The sequence below is a fragment of the Fragaria vesca genome, linkage group LG6 (genome assembly GCF_000184155.1).
Source record: "Fragaria vesca subsp. vesca linkage group LG6, FraVesHawaii_1.0, whole genome shotgun sequence".
Classification (NCBI taxonomy): Eukaryota; Viridiplantae; Streptophyta; class Magnoliopsida; order Rosales; family Rosaceae; genus Fragaria; species Fragaria vesca.
The window spans coordinates 16,694,006-16,710,189 of record NC_020496.1 but is presented as its reverse complement, the minus strand read 5'-3'; the positions used below and the strand labels follow the sequence as shown (position 1 = coordinate 16,710,189).

Here is a 16,184-nt window from a genome sequence, read left to right as displayed (position 1 = left end):
AACCCGGATAGCCTATCTCTTGTCTTAAGCCGACCACTGATTAAGAGTCAACCAAATAGATGGGTTGTACATCCCATAAAGTAACATCCATTTTTTTTTGTTCAAGAGAAAATGGATGTTACTTCATGGGACATACAACCCATCTATTAATCATACGACCATACTACGTCGAACTTGAAGATGTCCAATGATAGGTTCGTATACAATGTGCTGCTTATGAATCATGTTTGTATACAATGTGCTGCTCATGAATCATGTTTCTAATTTGAAAGAAACTACAAAATCTATCAAAAGAACTAATGTCCAAAATTAGACTTATTATGGTCTAGAAAGCAAATAACCTACATAACCAAACCAAAGTACCCTAGCTCAATGAATCGAGGCCTAAGACCATTCTGGTATACTTTTCCATCAAAAAATGGGTAGACTCTTCGGTAGGTTATGTAGGGATCTTTCGGCTCCCCTAAAAAACCAACTTAGGGCCAATCCAATTGAGAGAGAAAAAAGAAATGAAGAAGCCCAAAGGCCTAGCCCACTAGGAAGCAAAGCTGCAACCCAGCATGCTAAGACCCAGAGGCCCAAATTGCCTTTTCCTCTCTCCCGTCCAGATCGGACCGGCAACGAGTTTCATGAAGGAGCCTCCTACCACCACTTCAGTCCTGTGGTTGTACAGTCTTAAAACCTATATATAGTCACCGCTACTACAAGTGCTACCGCTGAGGACAATAAAAATACTCCTCCTCTTACCTTAGGGCCTGCTCGACACTAGATTCAGACGCGTCTCCACGCCCAGGAGGATGTTAGTTGAGCACTCTGACGCCGATCCGCTACCACCACCTCCGAAAGTGATCTCACAATTCACTGCTACTTTTAGGTTTATTCTCTCTAGCACAAACTCGCACCAATGTCTCACCAACGCGAATGAAGAATTACACTTTAATCACCTCCATGTACATATAGGAATCCTGACCCTTTCTCCCAACGAAACGTCGTCGAGAGGATCTTACAACCGGAGTTCATCGTCGTCTTGCCTACCAAACCCTAAGGTTGGAGCGAATTTTTATGTCCTTACCCATTTATTTATCTTTACATTTTCTCCATCTGATTATAAATATTCCTTAAGAAAATTTTCTACAAAAACTTTTCTCTCTAGCTGTCGCTGCTAAGGTTCCAAAAACTTGGTCGTTGTATCCGTTTGATGGCGTGTTATAAACGCTGTCGTCGGACAAGATCCGTTTCTAGTTGGCCGGGGTTGCTTTGCAAAGAGTTTGGTAGATGGTGGTAGGGGAGATGTGGGACGTCGATAGGTTTTGATTGAAGGCTTGTAGATCGGAGTTATGGGTCGATTTTCTAGCTGGGAGTGCAATTAGTGGCTCTGGTTTAGTGGCGAAGAAGGCAAGGGTGGTTGACGTTGTTCCGATGGATTGGTTACTGGCTCGATGGAAATGGTAGAGTTCGCGAACATCTGATTTGGGTTCATCCTGAATTTGGAGGGGGCAGGATGTGGAAGGTGGGCAGTGGATTACCATATTAGGTCAGCGGCGGAGCAACTGCTTGGTGGCTTTGGATCTCCGATCACATCACGTCACCGATGGCACGATGCAGAGGGAACGATGGTGAGAGATCTACAGTTTTTGGGCTGGGCTGCTGGGCCTGGCTTGGTGGATTGGACTTCTCTACTATGTGGGCTAGAGGTAGGGTTAGGGCTCATTTTTTGGGCCCTATCCAGGTTGTTTTTATTTTACTTTATGTTGTTTTGTTTTTTGGTTGTTTAGCTTTGTTGCATTTCTCGCTAGCAATAAGTCCCCACATCAGTTGTGTAGGAGGAATCGGGTTATATGCTTGTGTGTGCATTCAAAGTGTCTCATTTACTCTAGGCAGACGACGAGTTCCTTACTTTGTCAAATGGTCGTTGCTTCCTAGTGGTAGGGTGAAGCTAAGTGTCGTCAAACTTGTTTTCCGTCAGCAACATAGTGTGAAAGCTGTGCATTTGGCATTTATGCTTTGCAGTAGTCAAGTTATCTTTCCGGTACTTCACCGTTATATCAAAACAAATAGAGTAGTTATTAGAGCATTTTTTGTTAATTGGTACTTAGTTGAGTACATATTTATTGGTCTTGATAATATTTCAGATATTTGTAATCAAAGATTTAAGCTAAATGTCCTTATTTATCTTCGACAGTTTTATTTATCAATGTTTAAGAACAACCGCATATTCAACAACAAAAAACTGTATGTAGTCAGGGGCGAGCACTTAAAACCGAAATTCTCATCCCTGAAAAAATGAAAAGAACAAAATTCAAACACAAAATTTGAAACGACATGAGACTACGTATCAAAAAAAAAAACGACAGGAGACTAATCTCGCAATACAGGGATCTCAAAAGCGGAAGACACCGAACAAAGGACTCGGATCCTCTCCTCATAAACCTCTGTTTATATTTCCTAATAAAAAGATCCTGGTCGTTCATTCTAAATCAATGACCAAGATGTCTCCTACCTTACCACAAAACCTATTTTCTCGTATGTTCTCCCTTCTCTCTGTCAAATTACCGTGTCCCATCTCTCTCTCATCTTTTCGCCGTTCTTAGTATAAGCCACCACGGACGGGGTTGTTCTCTAACCATCGACGGCCGAGTTCGTCGTCCCAAAATCGATGCCGACGACTTTCTTGTGGATTTTGCAGAGCTTCCGGCATATTTTTTTGTTTGTTTATGGAATCAATGTGATGATCAGCTGCTCTAGTATGGAATCAATGTGATGATCAGTTGCTTTAGTAGAAAGAATCGAATTGTTTCATCTGGGTTTTTTGTACAGTGTGGCTAGTAATTTGGACAGGAACTATAGGTTTGTAGTTGGTGCTTGTAATTACACAGGAATTATAAGGTTTGTAGTTGGTATTCAGATCGATGGATTTTACTCAATATCTTACTTATACCATGTTCTTGTAGAATTGAAGGGTTGTGGATGCCTGTGCTTCTAGACCATAGACAATTTCTATTTGCGATAGTGAATGAGGAAGAACGAATTTGAGTTTGATAATTTGGAAAGCTCCTTGGTACTTGCCATTCTGAGGAATCCGGCACGAAGATCTTGTCCTTGAATGGACGCCGGAGGATTCAAATCGAGAAAAAGGACGCCAGAGGGGAGCCGGCGGTTGGGAAGAGAACCGGAGGAGAGAGAGAGAGATGGGACACGGTAATTTGAGAGAGAGAGAAGGGAGAACATACGAAAAAATATGTTTTGTGGTAAGGTAGGAGACATCTTGGCCATTGATTTAGAATGAACGGCCAGGATCTTTTTATTAAGAAATATTAGCAGAGGTTTATGAGGAGAGATCCGAGTCCCCGAACGAATTTTCTCTCCCTCTCTTCAGCTTCATCTCCGGTTCCCCAAACATCAATAGAGACTACTTCATCTCTTGGAGGTCGATCCCCTGCAATTCTTCTTGCAAGTTGAAAACGAAGGTAATCAATTTCTAATCTTTTGTCCTGTATATGCGATTCTCATTCATTTTGATAGTGGGTACTCTTGTGTGGGTTCTAATTTTGTTGGTATCATTCGTTTTCCTTCTGGGTTTGTTTGGCCTTTGTTTCTTGCTAGTAAGTTGTTTGTTTAATCTGTGTGAGCTCCTTGTATTTGCATGAGAGACCCTGGCATTTTTCTATCTAGGCAATTCCACTGCCGGTTAATATCCTAATTACATGTGTGTGTGCATGTTTTTAATTTCATTATTGTTGTAAGTTTTTAATAAGTCTAATTGATGATCCAAGAGGAATACAGCAAGGAATTGTAGAGCATCGTCAGTTAAAAGGAAAAATAGACCAAAGAAATATCTGGTCTTTGTCATTATGCATTGTTCATAACTCTGCCTGTAATTGAGCTCACTCAGTGTTGTGATGGCTTGTAGGAGTATATAGCTTATACATGCTTCCTGTCCATGGAATTTGGTTAATTCAATTTAATTTTCTTAAATAGGATGCTGTAGTGTTCACTCCACATCAACGCAAAAGCTTACACTGTCACCATGGAAAATCAAGTGGATGAATTCCGTGCTAATTCTAATGATACTGAAGAAGCTATCGATCATGTAAACATAGGGTCTGATTCTGAGGATGTTCATATTGCGGAGGATACTGAGCAAACAGGAGGAGACACCAACATGACCAAAAGACCGGTGGTATTATATGGGGAGCCTGAAGTAGGTATGACTTTTGATAATGATGAAGATGTATATCATTTTTATTGTTCATACGCTAGGAGTGTTGGATTTAAAGTGAGAAAGCTTAGACAAAATCAAAACAAACACGGTGAAATATGGAAAAGAGAGTACTGTTGCTCTTGCCAAGGTTTCTACACTAAAAAGAGAAGTCCACAGAAAAAAAGAGAAGAAAGAAGATTTGGGTGCAAGGCAATGCTTGAGATTAGACTTAACCAAAGTAAAAAGTATGTTGTTACTAAATTTGAAGCTGAACATACTCATTCTCTTGCTCCTGCATCAAGTACACATGTTTTGTATAATCGGGACTCCTCTCCCATGGCTCAGTTTGGCGAGTTATGTCAAATAGCACATAGAATCACATCAGAGGGTGCAAAGAACAGGCATTCATACACTTTTGTGAAGTCTGAATTGTTAAAGTTGGAGGAAAGATTAAAAGCTCTTCAGCATACTGGACATGAACATGCCGTAAGAAATGGCGATACAGGTTCTGGTAATCGTACGAATGAAGATGGTGTGCATCTGAAGTTGCAGGAACCAGAAACTCAGAAGTCTAAAGGCCGGGGGAAGGGTAAAATGAAGAATGCTCTAAAATCTAAGGACTCCAAAAACGAAGTTTCATCTGAAAGAAAAGGTTAGTACATTAGTTGATATATTATTTTGGATTATTGAAACTACGTAACTTATGTTTTTTGTTAGCCTAATTGCATTTTTGTATTTTTAACAGATTCTCAGGAACCTAATACAAACGCTCATGAGATGACTGGCCCATCAAATTTATCGGAAAATGTTCAGGTTGTTTCTTGTGTACTTGTAGCTAAAAATTCAGCACCAAATTCATGAGATGAGTGGCCCACCGAAATTGAGTTATGATATTGATCATTTTGTTACCGTTTAGGGATCAACTGGAGTAGGAAAAGAGAAGGAGTTGATCAGATCATCCTTATGTCTAGGCGGACAGTTTCCAGGTGGGTTTCCAACTGTTTCTGGGGGACAAGCCTTGCCTTATCATCACCTACCTGGCCACCAATTTATACTTCCAAGGATACCCAATCCCTCATTTATGTATTCACAGGTTTGTCTTCTTTATAAATAGCCTTGTATGTTTTTTTCAAACTTCCATTAGTCTCTTATTAGATTGTTTGATTAATTTATAACTATGTCAATCAAAAATGTGATAGGAAATTCAATCAAGTTTATCAAGACCTCAAGGACCAGCACGTCAACTGAGTTCCTCAAGCCCATCAACATCTTAGGTCATGTTTTTGCTGACTGAGGAATAGTTGCAAGGCCATAATCTGTTAGTGTCCACTTTCAGGACTAGGGACATATCGCAACCGAAATCAAGAGATGGAGTTTCATGTAAGAAACCCCTTTGAAATCAAGGCCTAGAAATCACTACTCTACATTCTGACAATCAGCTATACAAGGCCTCAGCAACAAATGTTTTCATATTTTTCTTATAGATGGAATTTACATGTGAACATGTCACCTATCTATTATAACAAATCATGAATTACTTATTAGCCCCACTAATATAGCATTGTAACTCTAATCTCAATAGCCTAATCGATGCATATGAATTTGTCAGGACTCGGAGCAGTAGGGAGAGTTGGATATGATCAGCAATACTGAATAGTACAGTTGCCCTGGTTGTCAAGTTTTTCGATTCTTGGCGTCATTGTTGCTATATTGTGCATCTGGACTGCTTCTTTCATTGGCTTTCAGGTTAGGTCCAATGATGGCGGTGGCTGTGCAACTCAAAAATTCTGAGGTTAAGCATTTACGAAAATAACTGGTTGAAGTGACAGCGGTGACGGTTTAGTTGTTCGGATACTTTGAAATTGGAATTAGGCTATAATCGGTTCTTTTTCGAATTTGGACCGAGTGGACTGGCAATGGTAATGGGATATACCGATATAGGTGGATTTTGTCCAAGAAGACCAGGATTATTTTGGGTTTTATTCTTCCGTTTTCTTAACTTCTTATTGGCTCTCAGCATCCACGAAAAGCTAAAGAGCTTCCACAGAGCTGCAAGGCATATTGATTATTTGATATAAAATGCGAAGAACAAATAATACATAAGACTAAGAGCAAATGCACCCAGCAAATGCACCTATTTTAGATGGGTTAGACCAATTTTCAACCCGGGGTTGATTCATTGTTCATTTTTATCAGTCTTTAGTCCTCGGTTTAACAATACACTAAGGAGATCAATCCTAAGACTAATTAAACAAAAACATATATATGATGCCATGTACAAAATAGTGTGTTTACGGGCCTAATGTTGGAATTGGTTTAGACTAACAGCTGGTTAATTCTTACCCCAGGTTTTGATCGGGTAAGGTGAGATATGTATGAGACCCTCGTCTAACCCAACCTTTAATCCAACCCATCCAATTACACCATTGCAGCATCTGTTCTAAATAGGAATTTAATACTAATCGGCTCTAAATAGGAATTTAATACTAATTGGTCTAGCATCATAGTCTCCCCATTCACACAGGTGTAATTATTATTTTTTGATCGGATGCGGTTGTAATATTTGATAAAAAAAAAGGACTAAATAGGAGTTTTTTTTTTTCCCCGAATGGGTGACGTAATAGGAGTTTAAGAAACCAGCTCGTATCAGTAGCTTGCCCAATCGGAGCACCATTGTTGCAACCTTAAGTTCCAAAATGCCGCCGTTGTTACAAGGTTTGTCGATCCAAGGCAGGATCGATCGCCACAAAGCTCGAAACCGCCTCTTTCTCGATCCCGACTTCTCCTTTAGGCCACTGAAAGTCTGAAACCCTAGCCGTGTTATGGAAGACACGACAACGACGACGCTCACCCTTGTAGACTACGACACCTCTGTGCAACTCTCAAGTCGACCAGTCCTTCACCGCAGCCTCACACTACACACCGTCACCCAGCACTGCTCTACCCAACCGCTTTACCTCAGTTGAGATCCAAAGCCTCACAACACACTCCTTTCCACGAGAGAGGACGACTCCAGTGATATGCCTAAACGCAGGCGGTGAGCCGGAGATCATCGTCGCTTATACCCAAGAACTTATGGTTGTTGGCTTCCTCAGCTCAGAATTTTCGAGAGCGTATTGCATATGCTTGAGTGTTATTAATGAAAGAACCATCAAAATTTAAAATCTTCGAGTCTCCCTCAACCTTCATCTATAAATGTTATTGCAAGTTCTTGTATTTTGGGATATTGTGATCAAAATAATATGTTTTTTTTTTGGTTACAAAAATAATATTATTTTTTAGAATGGATCAAATAATACCTAGCTCAAATAAAATCGAAAATGAGAAGAAGAAAAAAAGGCGAGGTGAGGGTGGCGGCCAAGTGTCTTACACGTGGTTAAGAGAGAACCCGGCAGCAAAACAACTAAACTACCCCCAGAAGAAAGAAAGACACACAGTTTGAGAGAAAGCTGAGGTTTTGAGAGACAAAGATGAGCAGCAGCAGCAGCGAGGCCAAAGCCGGAAAGGGGTTTAGGGGCAAAATGGAGCACTACTTGTACAGCGGCGACAAGAAGCACGTCATGGCCGGCATCGTTCTCATCAGCGCCGTCTTCGCCGTTCCTTGGTACTTCATGACTCGAGGTCCGAATGCTTCACTTCTCTCAGTCTTATGTTTCGGTTAAAACGGCACCGTTTTTGATTCTTTAGATGGGATAAAGAAGAGGGATTCAATTAGAAAACCTTTTCATATATCAATGCCAATTTTGGGGTTTAGGGTTTAGAGTTTGTGTTTGTTATTTCCACATCTATTCTACTGCGCAGCTCGGTTTCAATTGAATTTATTCTTAGGGGCTTGAAATTTGATCTCCGATGTGCTAGTATTAACTCAGTCTCCTTCATGTAGTCAGTTAAAGATTTTATTCTTGCTATGGCTACCTAGCTACTCAAGTAACATTAGATGCCCCGATTGAATGGACTAATTTGGAGCACCGGGATTTAAGTTGCATTTTAAGTTAGATCGCAGGTCTCGTCATTGCAATTAGTGTGTCAAGACACGGGTTAGAAGACAGAAATTTCAAATGACTCCATGCATATGGCTATTTCAAATCCATGTCATGTAGTGCATCTAGTCGTCGTACCAAATACATTGTAATGGTTTTCTCCTGAAATTGTAATCAGTGCAAATCCTTAATTTGAAATATTGATTTCACTACAACATAATGGAGTTTTAAGATGTTTGACAAACAGGATAGTGGTAGGGTTTTTATTTGTGAATGTGTGATGGTAAATCTTTCTCTTTGATATATCTAGGCTCGTGTTATGCAAGTTGTCATAAAATGTTTTGGTTAACCAGTATTTTCAGTAGCGTTTGTTTTTCTCTGTTATTGCAAACGGAAAATGGGGACGAGCTGTCAACTTCTGTGTTGTTGCTTTTCCACATGATGAACCGGTTTAGATTGTATTGTAGGGAAATAGATGCTGAAAGCCCTGGTTGGATACTCCATCATCATACTTATGGTTCAGTTACCTGCTATCTGTGTTACTTGTGTATGGAATTTTGCAGCTGCAATTTATCAGCTAAAATCCTAATTCTATTACAATTGTGTTCTGCTATAGGGGCAAAGCATCAATCCCATCAAGATTACTTGGAAAAGGCTGATAAGGCAAGGAGCCAAAGACTGTCTTCAAGTAGTGCATCTTCTGCTAAATGATGTGAAAGTTTTCTGTTAAAGTATGTAACTTTCCTCTTGAATTTTTGTATGGTTGGAAGGTGTAAGAGGTCTTTGCTTTTTGGCAGTGTGGTTACCTCTTCCTTCTCCTCAGAGGAGTGGCTCTTTACGATCCTTAAGGACTGTCCTTGATATAAATATAATCTCTGAGAAATACATTTCAATAACCAGCTAAAAGCAAACATCTTTCATTGTCATGTTTGGCTGCAGTAGAAGTGAATTTTTGTTGAAATCTTATGAATGTTTAGCATGCATTCCTTATCTTAGAAAACTGTAACTATATGCTTTTACAACTTGTAGAAATATTCATGCTGATCAAGTTGGAAATTAGTGTTTGAGACTGTCTGAAGTCTCACAGTGCATCTTGGGGTGCCTTCAGACTCTTTACTGCTAATTCATTGCCGAGGGTAGTACTTGGTATATTGTGGAAGAGGTAATTCGACCATGCCAAAATTTGGAACTGGGGGATTTTGGGTGAAGAACATTCAGTATCCATAGCACCACCTGTATGCTTATTTGTTGTGCTTCAATGCAAAGTTGAAAGCCAGTAAATGAGCGGTGGTAGAAACTAAAAACTAAAAACTAAAAACTGTAAGGTGGACAATTCCATGCCCTGACCTCTAAAGCAAGGGTGAACACGGCATGGGAAAGGGAACAGCAGCTAAAGATAGTAGTGAAATTGGCCATGATTGGGGTAATGGAACTTGCTTGTGCCAAGAGCTTGTTTCCAACCTGAAGTGTTCCACTTATTCACGAGCTTCCGGCCTTCCGATGTCAACTCAAAATGATAAATTCATTTGGGATCCTGCCCCAAATGGTACCTTCTTAATTGAATCTGCACTTTTTTCCCGATATAAATTAAATCTGCACAGGGGATGCATTGTTGTGTGCCACAACATTTTAAGGCTGATCTTTTGAAGAAAACTTGGAAATTGATCATCAGTATCGACACTTGGGCTTTTTGTGGTACATGAGTGGAGAATGCTACTCATCTTTTATCCTCTGCTGTTTGGTCGATAACTATCTAATCGTTTACTTTTCCCTTCCTCTTTGCCCAATCAGAGGGATGGTTGCTATCAAGGGCGTAGCTACATAGACATCTTGATTAACTCCACCATGCATCAGTTTTTGGCTCTATGTAAGTGAAATATGAGCTAGTTAAGTCATTTATAAAATAGTAGTTACTTTTAACAATGAACTTTCCTTCCTCTTTAGATATAAATTCTAACAATGAAATGTGCTTCCTTTGTATATAAATACTTCTCCTTGATTTTTGATGTACAACTTTGGTATTTTCTTCCTTATCATATGGAAACATTTCGGTTCTAAAACACTTTCATATGTGACTATTAACCACGGTCTTTTTCTTCATTAACTTAATCGACTAGCTATGTAAGTCTGACCTCTCTTAGCTAAATCTCTGGCTACGCCACTCTTGCTATCTATCATTTACAACTGAATCTTTGGTGTGCTGACAAATCTCAAACGCTTTCGAGCTGCTCAAGTTACACCCCCCTCAATTACTCATGTTGCTTCCTCCATTGTCTCCACTTACCACGCAAATTCAATGTGATGGCTTCCCCTCCCAGTTCAAGTGTTCAAAATGCCATCAAATAGGTCAACACTGCCTCCGGTGCTGCCGGCTTTTTGTCATCAGGAACCATGGTTCCCCTGTGGTAGCTGGCAAACGTAGGCTTCATTCTTGTGTGCCTGTTGTTGAATGCTCTGCTCTTAGAGATTGTCTCTTAGCTGTATGAAGATTCAAAATCAAGAAGCTTGGGGTTCAAGGAGATTCATCAATCTCTAATTATTGGATGCGTCAACATTTTGCACTGCGTTCCCTGGAGACTCAAGTTTTAATATTCTCGCTCTTTCAATGCAATCTCTTCGAACTTCCTTGCTGATGCTCTAGCTTCTATTGGCCGCCATTCCATCTCTTCTCCCTAGATTTGGTGTGGTGTGATCCCTCCCCAAGCAAGTTCTAAGATCCAGTTTGACTATGTAATAGTGTTTTAGCTTTCTTGTCCAAACAGAAAAAGAAAAAAGAAATCCAAAGAAAAAACTAAAACAATGAAGCACTGCACAGGTTGTCCAAGAACCCAAGACTGGGGAAAGAATCATCTTAATAGAGCTATAATTTTCAGGGAATTTACAGGGATTTGATGGAATCTCACAGTTGATTTTTGAATCAAAATGAAATAATTGACCCAACCAGCCAACTTGGGGATTTATCATCTGACTTTCTTTTCTTCTAATTTTAATGCCTTCATTAGAAGTTTCATTTTACATCTCTATAGTGGCATGAGTCTTCTATACTTGAAGAACCACACAAATGCAGAAAATATGCATATGCCAGTTACTCCTGTGATTACAAGTACCCACTTAAAAGCGCCAGGGTCATCAAACAATGGGATTTCGAAGTTCATGCCAAAGATTCCTGCTACAACTCCAAATATCGCAACCACAAACGTTGCAGTTGTTAGTAGCAGCTCAAATTGAATCAGCTGATTACGTACGTTATCCTGAAAGCAAAAACTTTACAACTTTAATTCTGCATTTCCCAAATATAGCTGGATCGAACAAGTTGAAAAATACATCTACTTCTGAATCAGCACAGTTAGTGGACAAAGAACAGTTTTACAGTTACTAAATAATTGAGTATTTAACCGTCAATTATCCTGATCTGATTTCCTTGAGGATGGAATCAATTTAGCTATGCTCCTAAGTTTTATCCAGACATGTTTTTTCTTTTTGTCTTCTATGATCAGTTGCTACCACAGTGCGTAATGAAGTAGTTAAAAGAACTACACTTATAAAGGAGAAAAAGAAATCAACAAAGCACATACCAGCTGAATGTTAATGAAATCTTCTGTGTCATCAATGTATTCTTTCAACTGAAACATAGGAGAGAGATGACATAAGATTCTACCCCCCTCAAGCAACTGCTACATATAGTGATGTCAAAGTTCAATAGGAAAGGTGCTATACATACCGAAGTCAGCTTATTCAGGGTGCTATCAATGACAACAAAGTATGCTTCCAGCAGCATCTCAAGCTCTTCTATACTCTCTGTAACACTTTCTGAACTTCTCATGCTTTCATGTCGACTCCTTGCAATACTCAAGCTTTTCTCAAGTCTTCGACCATCGGGAGGTGAAGATACAGGGGAAACAGGAGCAGAAAGAGATACACCATCATTAGATCTATACCCCATCACAGATTGATCGCCATAAAATGTTGCCTCCATACGACTTTTCTTCTCTGTGAGATACATCTCAGCCATATCTCCATCATCATCCATGAGCTGCTCTATTTCATCCCGAACCTGAACAGATGTATAGAGGTTAAAGTAAACTTTGGTCCCATTTGGATGCTCAGCCTTACCTTCTGAACAGAAGAATGCAGGTAATTATGTGACATAAGTATGCCACAGCCTTACCTTCTGAACTCTTCGAGTCAAGGCAAGAAGTCTGCTTTTCAATCGTCGAGCACGTTCCAAGTTCAGAGTACTGATTTTCGACGTAAGCTCATCAAGTAATGGATACGCTTCAATTTCCAGTTCAGCTGCCTTCAAAATACCAGATTAACCAATTAGTTGCTAACTTACAGAGTGTTTAACCAACATGAAGATAATCTAAGTTCAAACTACCAATCATGTACAAAGTTTCTGAAAAGCATTATTGGCCTTAAAAATATGTAATAAAGAATGCACTTCACTTATGTAAGACACGAGAGTTTACCATTGTTATAATAAAATTAAAAAAAAAAAAACATAGGATAAGAAATCCATTGGATATCAAAACTAGCAGATAACAAACAAATATGAGGATAAAATGCCTCCTATACTGCAAGGAGATTTGAAACCCACAAGGAAGATCAAAATTGCGAATCTTAGGCACAAAGCCTGACCCCCAGCCTCTGTCCCCTCCCCGTATGTCAGAACTCCTTATATTTCTATCTATCCACAGTACCAAAACACAACTGCCAATATCACCATTGTTTGAAAGCCTCCTCAATATAGCAAATTATGTGCATGTTCAAGCATCATATTATAAACAGTCATCACCCACACATCTAATATTGACAGAGATAGAAAATCCAAATTATTGTACTCTTCTACACACCTGAGAATCAAGGAATGTACAGGCAGCCTCCAGAGCAACTTCTAAAGCCCTAAATTCAAAGGGTAAATAGTCAGGAGATGTGCTCCCAAACACATTATCAAAACTTCTACCTCCCCTCCTCCTACTCATGTCAGAACCATCAGACTGCCAAACATCACCTACACCACTTGTTGTCAATCTTTTCTGTAGCTCCACCACATACTGCAATACATAGTTATCAAGGGAATTCAAAAGCAGAACCTCATCAGCCGTGATAATACAACGGATCTGCTCCAGATTAACTACAATAGCCTTCTCTCTGCCAAGGATGGTTGAGGGGTACACAAATAGAGGATCAAGCAAGCGCAAATCACGGGCAGGTAAATCACAACGTCGCATCATGGTGAACTTGTCAACCTCAATGATCTGAGAATTCCCAGATGTATCAACACGAATCCAGGACCGAAGGCCCTGGCCCCGCTTCTTCAGCCCCAGAACATCCACGCCTTGAAAAGGTTGCCTCCCAAAGGCCGATGATCGAAAAGATGAATCTCGAAGATTAATAGCAGATGCAGGTTTCGGAACTTTTGGCGGAAGCAGCCGCTCTTTGATGTCATCCATCTCTACAAGCCCCAAAATGCTGCAACAAATACCAAAGTTATTCTCAAAAACTCTCCTAAAATTTCTCAGCTCTTTTTATGCATTTGGTTCCTACTTTATCACATGGCAAATATGCGCTGAATTTGATAAATTCCATACTGAAACATGACAAATAATTTCTAAAAAAGAATTAAAGGACGCAGCATAAACAATCAGTCATAAAACCTCAACCAATGCAAGACGAGTGCGAAAAAAACCCTTCCTACATGTACATAAAGTCATAAACAGCTCCTGAAAGCTTAATCTTGACCTATTAACTAATCAGAGATACAAATGAGTGTATATGCCTTTAGCGAACCCTTTGCCCAACCAATGTAGGACTACTACTTGCACTGTTGAAGTAAAAATCACAAATGCAGTCCGAAACGCAGTCATAAGTTGCAATTCTAAATAAAATTCAGGTGATTAAAAACAGCATCGAAGCATTCAACTCAATGATCACATCTATAGTGCCGCAATTCCAGTTTCCAAACCACAAATACACAAAAATACATACATACATATCCAGAGTACGCGTATAACCATTTGAATACATACAAGGGCACAGAATATGAAAATTCATAAACTAAAAGGCGAGAAAGAACACCTGGCGCGACTGAAGACTGATCCTCTGCTCCCTCGAACCGGAACTGAACGATTCCAAAGCACGAAATTGATTCACAGAATAAGAAGCCCTAGATTTCGGAATCGGAGAGAGAGCGAGGGAGAGAAAGAGGAGGAGGCGTAAGGAAGAAGAGAGATATTGGCCTTTGGAGTTGGCCCGAATGAGGAGGTGATTGAAGCTTCGGAGTAGGGGAATCAGGAGGTTTGTTACAGGGACCAAAGAATCATATGGAAATCTCGCCAAAAAAAAAAAAAGAATACATATGGAAAAGGCTAATAATAATATATATTAGTTTTATTTTATATTGATACGAATAATATAAAAAAGAAATTGATAAATGTGATTTTGTACACAAAGTGTTGAATTTGTCTGGTTGTGTGTATCCCTAAAATGAACCGCTTAGGATGGGTCGTACAGTGCCACTGCACCTACTCTGGTGCTTCCAATTTATCAGCATCAACCAGGTCCATCTCATTTTTCTTTTGTTTTCTCAAACTTTCTGGATTTTCTCGTAAGGAAAAAAGGAAGAATGAACGACAAGGGTGTTTGTTAACATATTCTAAACCTTTAACTTTTTTTTTTTCTTTTTTTTCTGTATAAAGATACGTTGTGTTTTCGCCATCGGTTATATCATGTAATAAGATAGCCAAATAAAAATCGAAGCTGAACTTAATTACTCAGCCTGAAATGAAAATGAAGATTTATAAACCGGGCTAGCCAACTTATAAGCAACAAAGAAATTTTATTCACAGATTCCTAAATACTAGATACTCATTTCAAACTTTTTTTTTTTTAGGGAAAAAGAAAAATCTTCATTGATCAACATGACGACCTAAATGTCAAACATGAATAGTCTGAAGACCATACAACTGCATAGCAAAACTAAATCGAATTACGTCTGGGAATTGAAAAAAAAACCATACTAGAAAGGTGGATATGAAATATATATACTAGAAAGCAAGTTACCCTGCCATACCCTAAGAGCAACACTTCTCTCCCCGATTAGAGGCCTCGAACCCAATAATGTACCTTTCATCGAAGTAGAAGAGAATCAACACTTTTGGGGCATAAACATGGATCTTTCCCAGTTACACTACGAGATTATTTTGCTTCAACCTCTAAGTCGAGGCCTTTGTCACAATCTGTGATCTATGTCGATCCTAGTTCCATAGAATCCAAACACTCTCCCAACTGTAGCTTATTCTTGTTGCGACTCCTCCTCGGACGTACTCGCTTTTTCGGAGACTTGTTGCTCTTCTTAATCCCAAGGGCACCTCCATTAGAAATAGTAAAGCCCATCTCTGCCAGATTTAGGAGTGAAAGAACCAAAGCCTTTGTAACATAACATAGTGATTTGGGGGTATAGTATACATTCAACATTTTTGTTGTTCGTTGATGTGATCTACATTTGATATTTACAGATAACAAGACAAAGTGGAGATAACAAAGAAAGGATAGTGGAGAACTTTGTTTTTTTTTTTTTTTTTTTTGACAAGAGATAAAATAAAGACAACCTCAAATTACAAAACCCTTACTACAACCAACACCTAGAGAGTCAAAATAGAATGTCTGACTAGCTGCAAGAGGAAGGGATCTGTCCCAAGCTTGAGTTTCAAGTTGATGTCCCAAATTTGCAATAGCGTCCGCGACAAAGTTTGCTTCTCGATGAATATGTGTGAAAGAAACTTGACCAATTTTAAAGGCAAGGAAGATGATGTCTTTAACAAAAAGTTGAATCTTCCGAGGGTAAGACACGTACCATTGATGGAATTAAGGATTTACGAATCTCTTTCAACTAAATTTTTTTGATAACCATGGATCCAGGCTGCTAATAAACCTGCACGTAACGCATAAGCTTTAGCAGTAAATACATCATTAGGACCAATATATTTTGTAGATGCTACAAT

The 16,184-nt window shown here is 39.3% G+C and overlaps 3 protein-coding genes across 3 annotated transcripts; 2 read left to right on the top strand and 1 right to left on the bottom strand.

The window, feature by feature from the left end:
- The first annotated feature begins 2,721 nt into the window (after nucleotides 1-2,721).
- LOC101299598 lies at nucleotides 2,722-5,750 on the top strand. Its single transcript, XM_004303187.1, has 5 exons — nucleotides 2,722-3,467; nucleotides 3,979-4,853; nucleotides 4,947-5,014; nucleotides 5,118-5,294; nucleotides 5,401-5,750. The coding sequence occupies exons 2-5, from the start codon at nucleotides 4,028-4,030 to the stop codon at nucleotides 5,473-5,475; spliced, it is 1,146 nt and encodes a 381-aa protein (XP_004303235.1). The 5' UTR covers nucleotides 2,722-3,467; nucleotides 3,979-4,027; the 3' UTR covers nucleotides 5,476-5,750.
- Nucleotides 5,751-7,575: 1,825 nt separating this feature from the next.
- Nucleotides 7,576-9,139, top strand: LOC101299312. The gene is made up of 2 exons (XM_004303186.1): nucleotides 7,576-7,822; nucleotides 8,798-9,139. Exons 1-2 carry the CDS (start codon nucleotides 7,672-7,674, stop codon nucleotides 8,890-8,892), a joined length of 246 nt encoding a protein of 81 aa, XP_004303234.1. The 5' UTR covers nucleotides 7,576-7,671; the 3' UTR covers nucleotides 8,893-9,139.
- A 1,939-nt stretch (nucleotides 9,140-11,078) lies between these two features.
- On the bottom strand, nucleotides 11,079-14,473 carry LOC101299016 (magnesium transporter MRS2-1-like). Its single transcript, XM_004303185.1, has 6 exons — nucleotides 14,260-14,473; nucleotides 13,035-13,653; nucleotides 12,350-12,478; nucleotides 11,903-12,235; nucleotides 11,757-11,804; nucleotides 11,079-11,432 (listed from the first exon to the last, which is right to left on the bottom strand). The coding sequence occupies exons 2-6, from the start codon at nucleotides 13,632-13,634 to the stop codon at nucleotides 11,202-11,204; spliced, it is 1,341 nt and encodes a 446-aa protein (XP_004303233.1). The 5' UTR covers nucleotides 13,635-13,653; nucleotides 14,260-14,473; the 3' UTR covers nucleotides 11,079-11,201.
- Nucleotides 14,474-16,184: the final 1,711 nt, after the last annotated feature.

What these genes read in the sequence shown, in the direction of transcription:
- LOC101299598 (XM_004303187.1), top strand. Translation starts at nt 4,028, where the DNA reads ATGGAAAATCAAGTGGATGAATTCCGTGCTAATTCTAATGATACTGAA. An exon ending in ATTTATCGGAAAATGTTCAG is followed by an intron (nt 5,015 to 5,117) that starts GTTGTTTCTTGT and finishes GTTACCGTTTAG; the next exon opens with GGATCAACTGGAGTAGGAAA. An exon ending in CCTCATTTATGTATTCACAG is followed by an intron (nt 5,295 to 5,400) that starts GTTTGTCTTCTT and finishes AAAATGTGATAG; the next exon opens with GAAATTCAATCAAGTTTATC.
- LOC101299312 (XM_004303186.1), top strand. Translation starts at nt 7,672, where the DNA reads ATGAGCAGCAGCAGCAGCGAGGCCAAAGCCGGAAAGGGGTTTAGGGGC. An exon ending in TTGGTACTTCATGACTCGAG is followed by an intron (nt 7,823 to 8,797) that starts GTCCGAATGCTT and finishes GTTCTGCTATAG; the next exon opens with GGGCAAAGCATCAATCCCAT.
- LOC101299016 (XM_004303185.1), bottom strand. Translation starts at nt 13,634, where the DNA reads ATGGATGACATCAAAGAGCGGCTGCTTCCGCCAAAAGTTCCGAAACCT. An exon ending in TGACTCGAAGAGTTCAGAAG is followed by an intron (nt 12,236 to 12,349) that starts GTAAGGCTGTGG and finishes ACATCTGTTCAG; the next exon opens with GTTCGGGATGAAATAGAGCA. An exon ending in ATTTCATTAACATTCAGCTG is followed by an intron (nt 11,433 to 11,756) that starts GTATGTGCTTTG and finishes TTTTGCTTTCAG; the next exon opens with GATAACGTACGTAATCAGCT.